Source organism: Bos indicus, chromosome 25, assembly GCF_029378745.1.
Source record: "Bos indicus isolate NIAB-ARS_2022 breed Sahiwal x Tharparkar chromosome 25, NIAB-ARS_B.indTharparkar_mat_pri_1.0, whole genome shotgun sequence".
Classification (NCBI taxonomy): domain Eukaryota; kingdom Metazoa; phylum Chordata; class Mammalia; order Artiodactyla; family Bovidae; genus Bos; species Bos indicus.
The window spans coordinates 4,955,470-4,973,112 of NC_091784.1; the positions used below are offsets into that span (position 1 = coordinate 4,955,470).

The following is a 17,643-nucleotide window of genomic DNA, read 5'->3' on the forward strand; positions in this document are numbered from 1 at the left end:
GTTGGCTCCACCCACTTCTTCCAGCCTTGAGTTGTGGGCATGCTCTCTGCAAAGCCAACTTCTTCCCTCCCCTCTCCTCTCTCCTGGCTTTCCCTCAAGACAACCACAATCAGGGCTCTGGGATCTAATGTCCTCTCTAGATATTCGCTCCCCCACACCAACATTTCCATCCTACGTTCCTGGATGCCTCCCTGGTAGTCTAGACATCCCTCAATGTCATTACACACAGAACCGGTCCTCTCACCCCAAAAGCCAGCTCCTCTGCTCAGAAGAAAGGCAAGTTTCTCCAGGTACAGACTTGAAATCATCTCCTTTCCCCTTTTCTCATCATCCCCTAGATGTAACCAGTTACCAAATCTTACCAACTCCTCCTCTGAAGTGCTTTTCACATAGTTCCTTTCAGTATTTGCTAACGTCCCCCTCCCCTTGCCCAAGGAAATCCTACTATGAATGCACACCTGACGTTACCCTTCTCATCAGCTTTGAGCCTTCCTTCACTGCCAGCTGTGACCCGTAACACACAGCCTGGCGAACACCGCCACCTCCACGTCCAGCTCTAACACCTTCATGCCACCCTACTGACTCCGTGGCAGTACAACACTGCTTAAGCAGACCTGGAGGCTCTCCACGACCTAGTGACAAGCTGCCTTTACCCGTCTGTCCTCCTCCTCGTCCTGTACTAGGACTGAGACTATGCCCGCCAACATCAAGCCCATGTGGGCTGTGCCCTTCGTCCGTGGAAGCCCTTCCCTTCTTTCCTGCTCAGCCCTTGCACGCTGGCTCAGTGGCCCTTCTACTCCTGACCATGTGTCTGGTCGAATGCCTGAGTTGTGTTCCTATTTCACGCCTGTGCGTCCAGGCAGTACCCTTTCCCTGTCTGCAGAATTCTTTAGGGCAGCACAGAGCAGGGGGCCCTACGTCCGTTCAGGGAGCTGAAGCACACAGGAGAGCTCGACTCTGCCCTGTACGAAGGACAGTCACCAGTCCCAGAAGCTAGAGACAGAACCAACCTTCTCGTCCTTGGGGGGCCGACCCCGCTTCCGGGGACTCTGCTCCTGGGCTCTCTTCAGAGGGGACTTGGAGCCTCGCTCTGAGGAGCCTGAAGGCACCCTCTTCTTTCCTTCTCCCATGTTCTTCTTCACCTTCCCTTCAGACAGGCTAAGCTTGCGCTTCTCATCACCTGAGATTGGCCTACTTCTCTCCTCACTGGAATTACGCCGATTCTTGTCATCAGCAGAACTGTGGGATGATGTCTGTAAGTTTAATAATAATAGTGATAACCACCACAATGGCTGCTACCATCGAGACCCCTATTTACACGGGCCACTCCCGGTGGTGAGCACTTTCTATACATGCGTTATCCACATGAAAATCCTATGAAGTAGGCGCTGCTGTCATCTCTGCTTACATTTGGGCAAGTAGAGTAAAATAAAATTCAAGTCATTTGCCCACAGTCCCCAAACTGGATTTACATTCAGGCAGTGGACAGATCCCAGAGGCATGCTCCTAACCTCCATAAAAGGGAGAAGGCCTGTGCTGTACTCAAAAGCTGAGGGACTTCTGCTGGGTCCAAACGACTTTCCTGAGGCCAACAATCTATTCCAGAAAGGTCAACCAGATGCATGGAGTTTCAATCTGACCAGCAAAATGCTGACGCCTTAGACCTGAAGTAGCTCTCTCCCCACTGGCATTTCATGAGAATAGAGTTTCAGGTTCGGGTGATATTTAATCTGTTAGTTACTATGCAAAAAATAACCAGTCCAGAGTCGGCACAAAGTGAGAATCATGAGGCCTCTCACCTGGTCCTTCCCTTTGGCTCTCCTGAGGAACTCCTCCACGGCGTCCACAGCTTGCTGGAATCGCTTCCCCTTGTTGATCTTTATCATTTCCTCCTTATGTGCATGATAGGGCTTGAGCTGTTCCACTTTGATCCAGGCACTGGCAGAAAACATACAGAGCACGGACATGATCCACACTGCTTGTGCCACAAGTATCCAAGTCCTCATCCCAGCAGACTGCAAGTATCCACTCAGTTTAACTGGTCTTTGAAACAGGCCTGCCATGTTTTCAAAACATAGTACTGCCCACCCCCTAGACTCTTGAGCCTCAAAGTATGTTTTCTGGAAACAAGTCAAACCACCACCACCACCAAAATCAGCATCCTCCAAATAAAGTCACTGTTGCGGGTCATTTCCACTATCATTCACCAGCCTTCCACGCTGAAACACACACACACTGCCACTAGCTCAGGACAAAGGAGACCTGGAGATGCACCCCCACCCTCACTAACACAGCACACATGGCTCCATGTGGATCCCAGGAAATCAGGGCTCTTGGCTCTATCAACCACAGCAGCATCACTGCCAGTCAAAAACCTCAGTCAGACCGATGACCTGTCAATCCCGACTCAGGAATGCTCCGAGAGCTAAAGAAAGGCAACAACTTCAAAAACCTGCTGCTCCTGCAGACGTCTGCAGTCTCGGAGCTTGTGTTTGTTCATGAATGATTGTACCCACGGCTACTGAACCACACAAAACAGGTGACACACAGTTCAGAACAAGAGCAGCAGTCACAAAAGGAGGCTTTCAGAAATACAACTCTGCCTGTGATTAAAGGGAGAGGAACATAATCTTCAGATTTTGATTCCCACCACCAGTGCATAACATGTGAGAATGAAAAGAGCCATCAACCCTGGAATAACTGGCCTGCCACACTAACCTGCATGAATCTGCCCCCATTGGCTTTTGTGGTTTCCTTGAATGACGGTCAGTTTCCAAAACACCGTACAATGGAGAGAATTATAGGCTTGGCAAGGTTAAGAGTTTATTTACATAGTTTACCCTGTAAAACTCAAGAGGTTTCATAGCATAACCTTCAGAAAAAGTGGGTCAGGTCAAGGATATAGAAATGGGGCTATTACATGAACTTAGGCTTCTTTTCTTTAGAGAAAGCTAGAGAACACTCACTAATAATAGTCAAGTGCTAGCCTCTGCACATAAAAACAGTGCTACCACCCAGCAGCAGCCACCTGCGCGTCAAGTGTTGTGCTAGTGGTCGTAATAATGGGTCTGTATAAACACAACCTCTGGAACCATCAGTCTGCAAACCAAGACTAGGCATATTATCTGTGGGTAAACAAGACAAGTGAGAACAAAACAGTGAATGGGGACCTGGACGTTGGTCTCACTGCAGATTTCCAAAAAGATGAGGTAAGCAGGTACCTTCCAAGTGACCATCTCATCCTGAAGTCTGAAACTGGACACAATAGACCCATGGGTCCAATCTATAAGGAGGAAAAATGGAATTAAATTGACCCCATATTATTCAGCAAGTGTGTTTACACCGTTAAGGCCAAACCACCAGCACAATCAGATGAAAAGCAAGTCAAACTTTCAGATTAACTGGGAGCTCTGAGGTGACAAATACTCAGTATCAGTGATCTTAGAGACCTACAGTCCTCAAAGAGACCTCCTCCCTCTCCCAGCTTCAGGTCAGATGCTGAGACCTGCACGCATTCCTAGCATAAGATGGACAGGGTGGTTTTAATCAAGCCTCCCTGAGAAAGGACTGTAAGAATCCTAAGAGGGATTCCTAAATCCCTCTTCTCCAATCTCGTCATACTAATGCAGGACTCAGAGTAAGTGGAAAGGTGAGGATATTTGTGGAGGAAGCCCCAATGAACCCAGGCCTATCTTCTGTGGAAGCATCTTAAGTGGATTACTGAGTTCTGCCAAGAGAACAGTAACAGTCAAAGTTCATTCATCCTAAATAAAGACCAGCATTTGAGATACTAAAATGACATTTTCCTCTCTTATGACCATATTTGAAAAGTGAAAATAAGTTTGCTGCAAGAAGCGACAGTGTAAGTATGACTTCAAGAGAAATGTTAATCTAAGAAATCACCTCCTGCTGGAGAAACATCCTATCATCTCGGAAAAACAGTAAATAAAACACGAGCCCAGCAGAGCCCTAGTAGGATTACCTCCTGAAAGCACGATGTACTGAAATTCACTTTGGCCATTTCACTAATTTTTTCTCCAAAGGCTATATTCCAAAACTCTATCTCCTTAAAAAGGGTGTGCTTTTCAGCTGGAGCTTCAGTAAGGCCCTACTGAGGCCAGCCAGGCAGGGACTGGCATGCAACTGGTGCTCAATAATTCCTCAGTAAATGAAATCTTCCAGGCACGTCAGGGAGGCTGGACTGCTGGCCTCTGGGCTATACAGGCTTTTTGTGGTTGTTGCTGTTGTTTATGTGTTTTTAAAGTGAGCATTCTGTTTCTTTGCTTCATTTAAGCTGTAAGTTTTGATTTCCCTCAGTGTGCTCCTAATGCCTAGATGGAGCTGCACTTTTTCCAACCAATTTGCTGCAGGCTGAGAAGTCCAAAAAAAAAAAAAAAATCACGCTTAGTCAAGTTGTGTTTAATGAACTGGCTTTGCTTCTGTATTCAAGGAAGTTAATTACACATTGTTTGTAGAAGTAAATGCCCGAAAACAAGCTAACTGGCAATCAGTGAGGTCACTATAAAGAATGAAATGGAAGGTCCTTTAAGATACTCGGCTAAGTGGAAAATGGCAAGATACAGAGCAGTGTATTGGTACGCGAGCACTTGCACTAAGACAAGGAAAAAGGGACATGCAACTTCCTGATGAGGCGCCCAGTGTCTCGAGGCCCTCTCGTAAGAAACTAGCATAACTAGATGCCTGTGGGCCAGAGACTTGAGGGGAAGAGGAGGAATGGAACTGTCTCAACAGTTTAAAGCTTGATTTGGGGAGAAACCGTAAGTATCTATTAATCTTAAAAAAACAACAAATCATGGACTTCCCTGGTAGTCCGGTGGCTAAGACTCTGCACACTTAGTGCAGGCGGCCTGGGTTTGATTCCTGGTGGGGGAACTAAGATCCCACAACAAAGATCTGGCACAGCCAAATGAAAAAATAAATATTAAAAATCTGCATAAATGAAATAAAATATCCCTCAACAGATCAACAACAAGGGCCCATGCTGTAGCACATGAGCTATTTCTACTGAGAAGGGGGCTCTCCCCATGACTTCCTTGTGTAGGTCTGCTCAGGTGGGTGACTACTGCCTGGCTGCCGGTGTAACTATACCTGTAACACAGCCAAGAGCAAACTTACCCTGGTAATCCGATACACCTCCTACAAATACTTTTCATTTGAGAACAGAAAACTTCCCCTAAGCCACCCTCTGATTATACATTCAAAATGAATGTAAAAATCTCACATTTTCAGGCTTCTCTGGTGGCTCAGTGGTAAAGAATCCTCCTGCCAATGCAGGAGACATGGGTTCAATCCCTGGCCACATGCTGTGGAGCAACTAAGCCCGTGGGTCACAACTACTTTAGTCCTGGCAACAAGAGAAGCCACCACAGTGAGAAGCCCTCGCACCACAACCAGAGAAAAGCCTGCACAGCAACAAAGGCCCAAAAGCCAAAAATAAACATTAAAAAAAAACCCTCACATTTTCAAACACTTTCATAATTCTGACCCACCTTCCTCTTAATTAAAACTAGACTGTACAGATACCATAGGGAAGAAGCCAGTCTATGAATGATCTCAAACACCCACATATATGTCTCAGACTCCCGGAAACAGTGACCTGAGGGGGGAGAGAGCATACAGGCAGAGGCCACAGGTGAGAACAAGTACACGGTCAGACAGGTATGTTTGCCCTCCATCTGGATTTGGTGAGAAGTACTTAGTAAATAATTCTCGGCCCCCCTCCCGCCAGCTTAAACCAGTCACAGAGGCTGAGGATTACTGAGTTGTTACAAGTCCAAGTCTAAACTATTCAGAAACCAAGACACCTCCCCTCAAATGCAAATCAAAAGACCAAAAAAGTCACAAAACAGGTAACAATTTCAGTTAATTACAAGCAATGACTATCATACAGATGTCAACAAAGACTTGCCTGTAAGATAAAGAAAATTTTTGTTTCCAAAACTGGACAACATTCCCCAGTGCTGGATAAGGCTCTCAAGCTGCACCACCGACATGGCCAGCCACTGCTTTCCATGCCCGTCTCCACGAGGGGCCTGCCCCCTGCCCCCGGGCGCCCTGCTGGAGCCATGGAGGGCGTCTCACCTGAAGGGCCGGAGCCGCTGCCAGCGCTCTCGAGGATCGCGGCTGTCCAGCTCTGGCAGAAGGACACTGCTGGCTCAGTTCAAACACTGGGGCAGCGGCTCTTACTCCCTGCCTGGCTCAATCCTTCAACCATTATATGGTGTTGGAGGCAGGGAAAGTGGGTCAGTCAGGCGACAAGTGAAAGGGGGATGCTCAGATGGGTCCAACCTGCCGTGCCCCTAATTACGAGGCACAGATTTTTCTACAATTTACTGATATTTCAGCACTCACTTAGACACCTCACAACCGGCCTCCCACCTTATATCTCGCTTGATGTAAAAAGAACTTCAGGCTGGGACCTCGGACATATTATCACTTAAGTCCTTAAGTTTCCTGCCTCTCAGTTTCTATATCTGTTGAAAAATAAGAACCGGAACAACTACCTTGTTTCCTGAAAGGGCTGTTGTGAGGAGCAGATGTGAAGGCTGCTATACAAAGAGCTGTTACGGACTTACACAGTTTGCCCACAGTATTCTTTGAACTGGTTTGTTTTCCGTGGGTTTTGCACACCTGCAAGCTGAATGAACTCCCTCCATTCTGCCATCCATGGCCACTGAAGAAACTTTGAAACCCTGAGCTCAGTTTCTGCTCTGACGGGCAACCACCTGTTCAAGGTGGGCCCTCATGCACCAGAGATTTAATCCTGGGCTGTGGTCACATGGTGGAGTTATCTTCCCCTCTGCATTTTCATGAAACAGAAAAGGGCTGTGGGCAGTTCCCATGTAGCGACCCAGGCTCAGAGAGTGCAATCGGGCCATCTTGTTAAGTCCTTCCTGTCACAGGGGAGGCTGGCTGGGAAGGTCTAATCCTCTCTTCCTTTTTGTGAGGGGGGAGCAAAGTCAGGAACGAACTCTGTTGGCATCCTGGTGACATCACTCTCAGGTCCTCTCTTCTTGGTTCTCTCTTTCAGTGGGAGAGAAACACAATTTTCTAGGTTTTGGAAGGAAGAATAGAAAAAAAATCAGGTTTCTAAAAGATAGGAACATGTCCACCGAGGTCAGGACACGGTGCCCAACAGAGCCTCCAGGATGTGCAGGAGCAGGCCTTAAGGGGAGGTAGAGTCTGGCTTCTGCCATAGCCACTCACAGCTCTGTCCGTCACAAAGCAGTTCTCACCCCTGAAGTCCACTTGCACTTCCTGTCTGAACTGTATCTCACACAGCCCTCCTTACACACAGTCCTAAACACAGCCCTCCTAAACAGTCACACAATGTTTATTCTACTCACGGTGCCCTTTGTCAAAACACCTGAGGATTTATGGTCAAGTCAGTGTTTCTCTCCTTAAGGTCAATTATTTCATCAATTCTGCTCAGGTTCTTTCCTCAGTTTTTGCTTTTTCACATTAAAGAGTTCTCTCTCTCACCGGACTTAGTCCCCTTTCCGGATGTTAACTCCATCAGATTCCATCAGGAGCACAGACTAGACAGCACACAGTACCCCTGGCTGGGAACAATGTAGTTTTTCCATAAAGGTGAAACAGTGTAAAAATAAGAAACAAAGAGTAACAAAAACAAAACATCAGCCAAACAAAAAAGGGGGCACAACGTATCATTTTGTGTTCAAAGCCTTTAAGGTCCCAGACCGCCCTTCCCAAACAGACCCTCCACATCCTACCCTACCATGGTCAGGGTCCTGTTCTTTCTCTCTCATATTTTCTTTACTTAAAGCCACCTGCTTCTCATCAACTTTTTTTTTGTAACAGATCTAACCCTAACCCAATGTTTGTTGAACACCTGCTCTATGCCAACCAATACAATGAGTAAGTGATGCTACTTTCTCATAACTGTCGAGTAGATTGTTGTCCCCACATGTGGACAAGGACCCAGAGGCTTAAAAGTCAAACAGCCCAAATCACAGAGCAGGTGAAACTGGTATCTGAATATACATCAGGCCGGTAACAATCCAGAGCTCTGTCACCAAAGTAATCTGCTACTAAGAAACAATCTGGAGATTTCGCCTTCAGAAGATACAAAGATTCTAAACTCTGCCTCAATGCTGACCACTAGTTAACTCTTCTCTGTTTAGAGAAGTGCTGGAGATCCTTCCTTTGTTTCCTTTCACTAAGGCAACTGCTTAGCCACAAAAAGTCAACATATTAGTCCCCTCTTAACTTAATGGCTTTTTATAAAGAACAGTATCAAGGCAGTTTAGAAGGCTAAAGATACTATATCTAGCCACTGCTGTGTATGGTGTATCCGCCTGCTTATGAGTCTCCTCAAAGAACTTCTTAACATCATCACCATCACTAACACGCTATTTTCGTGTCCAGAAAGCACATCCTTTTCACTGGCTTCACTGGTCTGCCTGGCTGAGTGCTTGAGTGCTGAGATACACTCAGCTCCCATTTTCTGTGTCCTATTTATACACAAGGACAGTTTATTTTTCTAGACTTTCAGCATGTTAAAAATTATCATAAAAACACAACGGCTTTCAGGTCCCCTGTAAGCTGTTTAACTCTCCACTTTCTATGAGTTTCCATTTGTGTTCCAGACTGGTGACTTCTTCATTTAGCTAATCAAGGTAGGCCAACAATATTGCCCTGCTCTCCTCAAGCACAGGTTCTTTACCTCTGGGAGGAAGTCTTTCTCTGTTCACACGTTCAACTTATCTCCCCTGGTTTATGGTATCCTCACTGCCTGGAACACCCCTACTGTTCCTTTCCAAATTCTACCCATCCTCCAGAGTTTGATCCAAATCATGTCTCTTCAAGAAGACTCCTTTGACCCCTGTCCAAATTTCTCCCTGCTGTTCTTGATTTCTCCTTGTTCTAGAATCCTTTATTAATTCCACTCCTTCTACACTTCGTCCCATCTGAAGTGTTTATGTCTTGTTACCTCAGTTCCCAGAAGACAGGGACCATGGTGTTTGCTTTCCCAGAAGTTCTCTTTGGTGTCTGGCTGCGCATTCAGTACTTGTTTTATGCATCCAGATGATCTTTCTCATGACGCGCACGGCACTAGCAGAGCATTCCCTCTTCCAGACTGTCTCTGGCTCTCACAGCTCTGGGCCAGTGACTCCCTTGAAATATTGCCACCAAAAGGCTGCTAAGTTGGTTTGAGACAAGCACTGGGGCTGGGTATGTCGGTACATGTGTGTATGGTGAATGCAGACATGCCATGCAAACTCTAAACCAGGATGAGCACTCTGACACAAAAACTTGCTAGTGAAGAATACCATTTATAAGAGATTTTCTTATGGAATATCATATATCACTTTCTACAAGCATATATTTTTCTTCAAACCCAAAGCTACATTTTCCTTTAAGAACCACATATACAAACACAATTACTTAGAGAAATTAAACCATCTAGCTAGAACCAGGCAATCAACTTGATGGAGTGATGAAAAAGCTAAACAAGTCACTGGAAACATGAAAACACATTCCTCCCTTTGCTGCAATTTATTATATGGCCTATCAAAGAATCTCAAATTAACAGTCCTGATTTCAACTCTAGAACACATCTGGTTAAAAAGCTTTACTGTTACAATGCTAGATCAAATCATCTAGTTTTACAAGAACAAGGCTAAACAACTACTTTTATTAAGACAAAAGAAATTTTAGCTTTCACTGTATAACTCATGCCCGAACCACAATGATAAACAGCCATTAAAAGAGAACCAAACAAAAACAAAAGGATCTGCCTGGAGGGGAGAGGCGTTGAGTAAAGAGATGGGAGAACCTATCTCAAAGAGGTGATCACATCTAGAAGGCATCGCCCTATTTTTCAACTGACGTGTGGGAGATAAGAATAACACTTTTTATTTAGGCAGAAACCAGAAGGATATGCCATTTTCATAGACCATGATAAGACTGAATTAGGAGTCCGAATTAGAATATTCACAAAGCAGCTTCAACCCAGGGAAACTCCCAAACATAGGGAAAGTGAAACTCTTCGTGAGTACTACTCACTGATCTTCTGTTCCAAAAAACTTTACAAAGAAGCATTTCTTCCCGCGTGGTTTCTTTAAGTCCTTGGGTGGGTTAACAATCTAGAGGATGAAAGAGGAAAACAAAAAGTTTTCTTCCACAGTGATAAGTTGGTAAGAAAAAACATGAAATAAAAGAAATATGTCTTAAAAAACAAAACCAAACACAGGGCCTAGTTTATGTCCAAACCTGGTGCTTTTCTACTGAGATACGTGGAAATGTGCAAATATTCCAGGAGTTCCCAACATCTACTATTTTCTATAGTGTTCAGTAGATACAATATCTCTTTAACTAAAATGATCCTGTTTTAAAAGTATTACTCCCTGCAACATGACCCTGTCATCACTGAAGAAATATACGAGACACTCCTGAAAATTCTTTTGTACAAAGAGTTGAGACAGGTGACAACAACAGTGATGAATAAATCAGGCACTGCAAATGCCATATTGCAAAGACAAAGTCTAAAGACATTTCCTGGGCTCCAATCAGGAATATAAAAACAGAACATTTGGAAAGCTATGAAGGATCGCCTCATGCAAAATGTGGAATGCCAACTTCTGCAGAGATGCACTGGAGCAGCACATATGGTAAAATGGAAGAAGATTTAAACTTAGTTGGGACAAAAATACTTTGACTTTTCACTAACCTACATTTAGATTTTTTTTCTTCCCGGAAAGTTTATTTTCTTCTCCTTTTGTTCGATTTATGCAAAGCTAAATTCAAGTCATAATGGATTTTCAGGATTAAAAGACTTTATCAAAAACCACTTCTGAGTCAAGAAATAATAATTCACTGCAGATTAAAAGATCTGGTTTATGTATACTACCTTTTCTAAATAAACTGATACTAAAGAAAAAAAAGAAAAACAAAAACCCGTGTGTTATTTAAATAAGCCCAGTTTAACTCAATGCTAGAGTCTGTGGGGAATTCCATCTTACATGCTCCCCCTTCTCAAAGTCAACTTAAGACGTTCTTCATTCAGTAGCAAGACACTCACCTTTCCCGGCCAAGGAGGATACCGGCCGAGTTTCCCCCTAGAGAAAACACAGAGAGTCAGCATTTGCCCTGGAAAAGCAACTCCAGCTCCTTCAACACACTCAACATGCAATTTATTTTTCCTAAACCTCCACCTTCACCCTCCACTGCCAGACTAAAAGCTGGCAACAAGGAATTCTTAAACGTGGCTTCCACAGCTGGGCCCAAGATGCCCAAATTCCTCAGAAACGCAATGCAAAAAAAAAAAAAAAAATCGAAGACTTCGGTGCGCCAGGTATGTGCATCCTTCTGAAACCACCGAGAGCCATTTGTCTAGAGCCTGCCCGTGACGTGACGGGCGTGGGGGGCAGCTCGCTCTGTAAACACAAGACTTCCCCTTCACAAAGTCTGGTTTAATTCACCAGCCTGGCTTTGACAAAACGCTAAGAGAAGCCCTTCCTCCGGGTCGAAGAGACGAGCTGCGCAGCTCGAGGGAGGCGGCTCCCGTCTCGGTCCGGGCGGTTGTCCGGGACACAGAAGCTGACAACGAGAGGCACCGGTCACTGCCAAGCCTTCGGTTGTAATGGAGAAGTGTTCCCTTCATTTCTTCAAAGCGCAGCGCCGGCAGTCAGCTTTCGACACCCCCGGGCCGAGCCGCCCGCACAGGTGGGTTCCGTCGCGCAACGCGGGTGTCGAAGCGCTTTACCCAGACGAGACGGCCCCGCGGGCTCCCAGGCTCTCCTGCTCTTCCTGGGAGCCCCCCAGCCCAGACCCCGGGGCGAGGAATCGGACGTCCGTGGAAGCCGCGCGGCGCCGGGTACTCTCCTCACAGTGGGCCGCCACGCGTCGGGGTCCGGAGCACTGCTCTCCCCAGGCGGCCTCGGTGCTCGGAGCTGGGCCCACCGCGGCCACCCTCGGCCTCAGTCCCCCGGGGCCAGGCTGCCCCTTCCGCCCGGCTTCACTCCCAGCGCCGGCACCTCATCTCGACCTTTCTCCACGACCTGGAGCGCGTAGAAAGGCCGCCTCGGGGCAGGCCACACACCCCACGCCCGGGGAAGCAGCTCCCCAGCGCACCGCTGTTGGCCCCGGCCGCCCGGACTCACCACACCAAATCGCCGAGCCGCAGACTCACAGCCGCCATCTTACCACCCAACCACCGCCGACGCACGGGCGGTTGGGAACATCAGGTCGCTCCGGCGCCGCCCATTGGAGTGAGGCGGACCACGTGATAGGGGCCGGCCGTCCCCCCCGGCCACGCCGCTGCTCTGACGTCACCGCGCCCGTCGGGGCTTATTGGCCGGCCGAGCGGCACGTGACCTGGGCGCCGCGGTCTCCGCGCGCCGGATCTCCGAGACTCCCGGCTCCTTTCCCCCTCCCTCCGGCTCGTGACAACGAAGCGCCGCGGTCTGAGGCGGCGGCGGCGGCGGCGGCGGCGACGGCGACGGTGCGGCCGGCGGAACGAGCGAGGGAGCCGGCCGTGCGGCCCGCCCCGCCCCCGGGCCCTGGCCTCCGGCGCCCGCCCCGACAGCGCTTCCGTTACGGCCGTTAGTCCGGCGCGGGCCCCGGGGCCGGCCGCGTCGGCGCGCCGGTAGCTGCCTTGACGGACTTTGGCGCGGCCTGGAAGCCAGCGCTCCGCCCGCGCCCGGGGCCCCGCGCCCGGCGGGCTCTGCGTGGTCGCTCCTGCGGGACGGACTGGTCCTTCGGGGCGCGCTCTCTAACGGCCGGCGTCTTGCGGGAGCCGCTCCGAGCCTGCTTCCGCGCCGCAAGTTCTCCCCGGGGCGCAGCGCTGCCCGCCGCGAGGTTCCGAGTTGCCCGGCCGACGTGGAGCCGGCGTCTGTCCGCTTCCTCCTGGGCCGGCATAGCCGGCGATCCGCCCCCTCCTCGCTCCGCTCACTACCCCGGGCGCGCGGGGGGACCCGGCCATGGGCCGCGGCGCGGGCCGACCGCCCGCCGGGAGGCATGGCTCGGGGGCCGGCCGCTAGCGGAGCCGCCGCCCGGGCTCTCGGGCCGGCATGAAGACGGCAGCGGGGGGCACGAAAGCGACCCGCGGGGCCGTAGGCTGCATTGCTCCGGGGACAAAGGTGCGTGTCTTTGTCGGGTTCGGGCTCTCATGTCAGTCTTGTTGTAGTTTGACACTTTTGGGGGAAGTTGGGAGCAGGCTGTTTTTTGACAGCAGGAAGGCAGCAGATGCTAAGGCGTAGTTTATCAGTGAGTTAAGACTAAGCCGTTCAATGGGGAAGTGGGGACAGCAGTTGAGCACAGCTATGCCTACACGTCAACAGCCCAGGTAGAAAATAAAAAAATTTTAAGATCCCCAGTTCTAGTTGTAGAGCCCAAAGAACTCAAGGTCGATGTTGACTTAATTTAGAACCGGACTTTTATTGAGCCATCCTATGCTCAAAAAAAAGGTGGCAGGTCTACACTCTGTCTCCCAAAGGTATACTGGTTGTAAGAATGGGGTTTTAGCGAACTCGCGGCCCGGTTTCTCTTTACAGTCAGCTTCCTCTAAGTACTAGTTTCAGGACAGCTAGTTTCAGGAGCTGTCATTCACTGGTAACTATTTCATGTTGTTTTAGAGACTAGACCGATCTTTTTGAAAGCATATTTAAGTTTCCAGGAAATAAGAAAATTAAACACATCTTCCTAGTTTAAGAACTCTTAATTTTTGAGAAATTTTGAGAAATTTGAGAAATAATGACTTAGTAAAATTCACGAATTGTATATCATATCAGACTGGACCCTAAGGACATTTGTGATAGAGCCGGGAACATGGTAATGAGTAAATATATTGTCTAATATTATCTTGGTAGTTCTAGCCAATGCAATAAGACATGAAACAAAAATAGAACATTATTTTTCGGAAAGGAGGAGACAAAATTATTATTTCTGTGATAGGATAGGATAGCCTATTTTGAAAAACAGAATTAAGGGAAAACCATTAAAATAGGAATTCATTGAAGAGACTATTTACAAAATTAGCATTCAATATTCGGTGGATTTTTCTAAATTTCACCAATAATCAGTTTGAAAATATGATTGAGAGGGTATATAGAAACAACAAAAAGTACCATTCCTTGGAATAATCTGAGATACAAAAGGAGGCCTGAATTTCTTGGATAACCTGGGTTGAGGTTTTTTAAGAGGGGTGCTTTCATTTGTAGAATACTGTGCTTTTATTTAGAATTAAGAGTCAACTCTTACAATTGAGTATTTAAATACTTAAGCCTCTTAAGCTTTTTAAACAAATCTTGTTTATAAATCTTAAGAATGTATACATAAAAATAAACATTTTAGGTTTTTTCAACTATTTGAAAAAAAATTTGATTTTTGACAGTTTCAATTAAAGCACTAGTTTAATAGATTCAATTCAGTTCAGTTGCTCAGTCGTGTCCGACTCTCTGCGACCCCATGAACCGCAGCATGCCAGGCCTCCCTGTCTGTCACCAACTCCCGGAGTTTACCCAAACTCATGTCCATTGAGTCAATGATGCCATCTAACTGTCTCATCCTCTGTTGTCCCCTTCTCCTCCTGCCTTCAATCTTTCCCAACATCAAGGTGTTTTCAAATGAATCAGCTCTTCGCATCAGGTGGCCAAAATATTGGCATTTCAGCTTCAACATCAGTCCTTCCAGTGAACACCCAGGACTGATTTCCTTTAGGATGGAGTGGTTGGATCTCCTTGCAGTCCAAGGGATTCTCAAGAGTCTTCTCCAACACCACAGTTCAAGTTTAATACATTAAATTCTCATAAACAATGAACTTTTTAAAAAATAAAATTTCTTTGAGTGTTTTAAACTGCATTTAAAGTTCTATATGGTTGTTCTCCCAAGTACCTAAAACTTCTACAACAGTGAACTCGTAAACCTAAAGTTAAATCTTTCCAAGGCTTAACTCTTGTAAGTCTAATAAACTTACAGGTGTAAGTCAGGTCTTTTAAAAACACACTTTCAATTTTATATTTTTCTAAGGATTTCAAATTAATAACCACGAGATGTATTTTTTACTATTAGGTAGACTGAGGTCATACTATCTAAAATTTGGGCCAAGATAAAGTTACATTTTTAAATTACCTACTGGTCAGGCAGGGACCTAGTTAGCACTTCAATTTGACCTTTCTACATCCTCCATTGGTTAATGTGCAGATTCTCTTCATATGGTGGGACTTTGCCTGCTTTTATGAGTGCGTACTTTTAAGTCTTCACCTTGAGTTTGTTTCTATAATCCAATGCATCACAGATGTGGGGGCCTTGAAGTTTCTTTTAGGGGAATTTTTTTGACATCTTAGTGCATGGTGGTTTTTTCCTGCCAAAAACCAACCTGTTTTGCTGCCAGTTGCTTTTCTCCCTAATTAGAATTTTAACTCTTCATTTTTAGATATTTTATTCCCTTAGCTGGTTTTATAGGTCACAATTTTATGGTCACAAAGTGAATATTGCACGTATACACATACCCATAATGTATGCGGATACTGTGCGCATGCTCAGTCGTTCTGACTCTTTGTGACCCCATGGACTGTGGCCTGCCAGGTTCCTCTGTCCATGGGATTTTCCACCCAAGGCTACTGGAGTGGGTTGCCATTTCCTTCTCCAAGGGATCTTCCCCACTCAGGGACCAAACCGCATCTCTTGCGTCTCCTGCATTAGCAGGAGGATTCTTTACCAGTAGTGCCACTGGGGAAGCCCCTGGAACCTCTTTGGCCTGTGATATTTTGTCACTTTGCTGAGGCCCAAATTTGGGTAGTGACAGACTGGTATGAGGAAGTGAGTCCAGCCACACTGCTCTTTAGACAGTGGTCTTAAACTTATCCTGGGGCGGGCAGAGCTTCTATGAACTGATGAAAACTTTGTCGTTGTGAAGAATGGCCCTACATGAAAGTAAACTGCTGAAAATAAAGAGGTTTTAAGAAGGAGATTATTCTCAGTCCGAAGTTTTAAAAAAAGTATATTGGATAAATTAAATGAAAACCAGTTTTCTCTACGTTCCTTTGCAATTCTGAGGATTCTTTAAGGCTGTATCAGCATGCGTTCTCTAGTGTCAAGGATCTAGTGAATATGCATTGGACAAAATGACTGGAAATATGCTAAACACTGATTATCTCTGAGTATAGGATTTGGGATGCTTTTCATATCTATGTGAAGTTTTTTATATTTAAAGTAAATAGTATTTAGGCAGAAAAAAGCAGTAAACGGTAATTAAGATAAATTAACGATGATTCTTGACAGTGAATTTTTTTTTTTTAATTTAAATCTGTAAAACTGAACAGGAAAAATATCACCATTTTTATCATCTTGGTTTGACCTGGCTCTTGTTTTCAATGTTAACAGAAGCCATGCAGTGACACCCGCTAAGACTTGTTGGTAGCCATGTCGGAGCCCCACAGGGTCCAGTTCACCTCTCTCCCAGGTTCTTTGAATCCTGCGTTTTTGAAGAAATCCCGGAAAGAGGAAGTTGGGGGAGCAGAGCAGCATCAGGACTCGGAGCCGGCCGCGGCCGCTGTTCGGATCACACTCACCCTCTTTGAGCCGGATCACAAACGTTGCCCAGAGTTCTTCTACCCAGAGCTGGTGAAGAACTTACGAGGGAAGGTGAAAGGACTTCAGCCCGCAGACAAGGTACACCGTGGCCCCAGCTCGCTCTGCGGGTCTGATGCTCAGGGTAGTGTGCCAGAAGGGCTCTGGAGGGCGGAAGCAGCATACAAAGGCTTGGCCTCCCCCACAAAGCAAGCTCACGGTCTGCCAGTTTTGCCTCTGGAGGGAAGGGTTAGAATTCTTTCTATAACCATTTTCCTTTTTTAGGCTAGAGAAAATGTATGGCACATCCAAGGCTAATTTGTATTATGGCTAATTAATACGAATAAACACCAGATTTTTTCATGCCAAGGCTATAAATGTTGCATCTTAGTGTGACTAGCCCCTGCCTTTTCCAGAGCTGGAATTTCATGCTGGGCATTAGTTTTTTCCGAGGGAATCTCATTGTGCCTAATACAAGGGCAGACAAAAAAAGATACAGACTGCTCCTCTCTTCTAAGCACAGTAATATTCTGGACAGTTTCTTTACTTGGATGGATAGAAACCTATTTTTGTGGGGTTTGTTTTTGTTGGGAGTTTTGAAGTTTTTTTTCCCCTGCCAGAAATGGGCAGCCTTTATGGCTTTTGATAATCAGCTTGATTTCTTAAAATGTTTTGTAAATGATCTGTTTATTTTCCTGGCAGACTTGTTTTACGTTTTTAGTATGCAGCGTTGCAAATGTGTACAGTCTGGAGAGAATAATATGATAAGCCCCCATGTACCCATTACCCAGCTTCAGTTATTACTGATGTTTTGGCAATTCATTAACATTGCACAATTTTTTATAAACTTTTTAACTGAATTATGTGCATAATGAAAGTGCAAATGTGATAAACACACAACTTGATGGACTTTCCACGAATACCCCTGTAACTTGCACCTAGATTACAAAATACGACATTTTTGGGGCTAATAGAAACCCTCCTTCTTCCCTCCCAAAATATTACCTCAGCCCTCAAGGGTGACAACTGTCATGATTTCTAATAGCTGAGATCAGTTTTGCATGTTTCTGTATTTCATGTCAATGGAAC

At 46.2% G+C, this 17,643-nt stretch overlaps 2 protein-coding genes across 9 annotated transcripts in view; one reads left to right on the forward strand and one right to left on the reverse strand.

Annotated features, from left to right (window-relative positions):
- Window positions 1-12,273, reverse strand: part of GLYR1 (glyoxylate reductase 1 homolog) — a 31,796-nt gene extending 19,523 nt beyond the window's left edge. For 2 of the 7 annotated variants that reach the window (XM_070779596.1, XM_070779594.1), the window contains exons 1-5: window positions 12,147-12,270; window positions 11,066-11,102; window positions 10,051-10,130; window positions 1,800-1,938; window positions 1,011-1,253 (exon numbers count right to left, since the gene is read on the reverse strand). In XM_070779596.1, coding sequence (XP_070635697.1) covers window positions 1,011-1,253; window positions 1,800-1,938; window positions 10,051-10,130; window positions 11,066-11,102; window positions 12,147-12,184 — 537 coding nt within the window. In that variant the 5' untranslated portion in view covers window positions 12,185-12,270. Of the gene's footprint in view, window positions 1-1,010; window positions 1,254-1,799; window positions 1,939-3,221; window positions 3,257-10,050; window positions 10,131-11,065; window positions 11,103-12,146 lie in introns of those variants that run through there. The other 5 variants (XM_070779595.1, XM_019987565.2, XM_070779599.1 and 2 more) reach the window with 5 other exon arrangements.
- Window positions 12,274-12,420: 147 nt separating this feature from the next.
- Window positions 12,421-17,643, forward strand: part of UBN1 (ubinuclein 1) — a 33,202-nt gene continuing 27,979 nt past the window's right edge. For both annotated transcript variants that reach the window (XM_019987430.2, XM_019987431.2), the window contains exons 1-2: window positions 12,421-13,124; window positions 16,369-16,656. In XM_019987430.2, the coding sequence (XP_019842989.2) occupies window positions 16,408-16,656 (249 nt within the window). In that variant the 5' untranslated portion in view covers window positions 12,421-13,124; window positions 16,369-16,407. The remainder of the gene's footprint in view (window positions 13,125-16,368; window positions 16,657-17,643) is intronic.